Raw genomic sequence first — 2,244 nt, 5'->3', positions numbered from 1 at the left:
TGCCGTAGACATGTCTGCACGTCAAACACTCAACCCTGAAGCCCCCGAATGGCGCGCTGTAACGCCGCAGGGCTACGAACGCTCGTACGTCAACTACCTTTCTCAATTGGATAAGTTTCGCGAGGAATCGTTCCAAGCGCTAATGACAACGCAAGAACATCAGAATGGGGTGCTACAGCAGCTAGTCCAACAGCAACAAGAAAGCGTAATGGCGCTCACCTTACCACGACCCAGTTTACAGACGTTTAACGGCGATCCCCTAGGTTACTGCGACTTTGTGCGTGCGTTTGAACATCTGGTAGAGCGCAAGGCAAACGACCCCAGCGCAAGACTCTACCTTTTAGTGCAGCACACTTCCGGAAGCGTGCAGGAATTGATGCGAAGTTGTCTGTCCATGCAGCCAGAGGAGGGATATAGAGAAGCACGACGCTTGCTTAAGGAGCGATACGGTCAGAAATACAAGATCGCCGCCGCGCACGTACAGAAACTCATCAACGGGGCCCCCATCAGAACAGAGGACGGCGAGGAGCTGCAGAGATTCTCCATCCAGCTGGTGAGTTGCACCAACACATTGAAGGAAATTGGTTACATAGGGAAACTGGACAATCCAGAAAACCTAAAGGAAATCGTCGATCGCCTGCCGTACCCACTTCGCGCGAAATGGCGAGACGCGGTGGACCGTATTGTGGAAAAAGAAGAAAGAGACGTGACAGTCAAGGACCTAACAGATTTCGTGACGATGAAGGCCAGAGCAGCCAGCCATCCTGTGTTCGGTAAACTTGAAAGAGCGTCAGACAAAATCACCGGCCCAGGAAATCAACGACCACGCCGTAGTGCCAACGGTTTCGCAACGCAAGGGGGCGAGCAAACCTCGACCGAAGCCAGAGAAAAGTGGTGCCCACTGTGTAAGATGGCCCACTGGCTGTCACGCTGCGAAAAGTTCCGGAAGCAATCGTTGGCCGAAAGAAGACAAGTAGTCAGAAACAGCAAACTGTGCCTCAACTGTCTACTGCCAGGACATTTTGTCAATGCGTGTCCCAAACCCAGTTACTGCAAGGTGCCAGAATGTGAAACAAAGCACTCGACGTTTCTGCATCCGAGGTCCGAGAAGACGCCCGAACACGATGCTGATGCAACACCCAGTCAAGAGAGCGTAGCCAACCGGAACAGTACGCCAGCAGACGAAAACCCTACACAAGCCGATAGTTTGTACGTTCGAATGTCGACCAAACCCAACGCGCCAAGATACGATTCTGTGACAGCGCTGGCCATCGTTCCTGTTCGCGTCAAGGCATCTGGCCATGGTGCATCTAAGACGGTGGAAACGTATGCATTCTTGGATTCGGGCTCGAATGCATCATTCTGCACCGAAGCCCTGCTCGACCAACTCGACCTTCAAGGCCGCAAGATGAGTCTGTCGCTGACGACGATACAAGGTAAAAACTTGCTCGTGCAGTGCTCCCAGGTGAGTCTTGAAGTGTCTTCACTGGATTCAGCAGCACAGCCCGTTAATATGCCAGTGGTGTATTCACGACCATCTCTACCAATCTCCCGCGACGCCATCAGTAACCAGGAAGATGTAAACCGCTGGCCACATCTTGAAGGATTATCCTTGCCAGAGATCGACGCCAAAATCGGCCTGCTTATCGGAAGCGACGTCCCCGAAGCAATACAACCAATGGAAGTACGACAAAGTGAGAGCGGAGGACCTTTCGCGACTCGGACCATCCTAGGATGGGTACTCAATGGCCCTCTTGGTAGAGGAAAGAACACGTCAGCTACGTCCAACTTTTTGCAGAGCACTGCTCGTCTTGAGCAGCAATTCCAGGACTATTGCAACTTGGAGTTCAACGACTCGTCCTACGATGCCAAACAGTCAATGTCGCAAAATGACAAGAGAGCGCTGGCACTAACGGCACACTAAAGCAGCGTAGCTCTCAGAAGAATTTGGGAGTTACATCGCTCACTATTTCTATCACTTTCTTCGGTTTCATTACCTGAAGACTCGAAATCGGCCATGTTCATACCGTTTTTGCCTTTTTGGACTTGGTTTCACTTTTGGCAAAGATTTGCTTTTGGCGACTGATGTTGCTTTGGACGTCATGGGATAATTTATGACACTGAGTATATAGTCACAGAGCATACAGAGGTTTGACCTTCCATTAATTATGCGTTCCTAGCGGCCATGTTGTTAGCCAGTGCGCTAAAGAGAGGCTCTGCCCCCCCCGAACATTATAAATAGCC

General features: G+C 51.1%; 1 protein-coding gene across 1 annotated transcript; it reads left to right on the top strand.

The window, feature by feature from the left end:
• The first annotated feature begins 208 nt into the window (after positions 1–208).
• On the top strand, positions 209–1,924 carry LOC114543949. Its single transcript, XM_028562734.1, has one exon. It carries the CDS (start codon positions 209–211, stop codon positions 1,922–1,924), a length of 1,716 nt encoding a protein of 571 aa, XP_028418535.1.
• Positions 1,925–2,244: the final 320 nt, after the last annotated feature.

This window comes from Dendronephthya gigantea, unplaced genomic scaffold, assembly GCF_004324835.1.
Source record: "Dendronephthya gigantea isolate DGI-Jeju-01 unplaced genomic scaffold, DenGig_1.0 000599F, whole genome shotgun sequence".
NCBI classification, from domain to species: Eukaryota; Metazoa; Cnidaria; class Anthozoa; order Malacalcyonacea; family Nephtheidae; genus Dendronephthya; species Dendronephthya gigantea.
The sequence above is the reverse complement of the archived record's forward strand: the minus strand, read 5'-3'. Positions and strand labels throughout refer to the sequence as shown.

What these genes read in the sequence shown, in the direction of transcription:
- LOC114543949 (XM_028562734.1), top strand. Translation starts at nt 209, where the DNA reads ATGGCGCTCACCTTACCACGACCCAGTTTACAGACGTTTAACGGCGAT.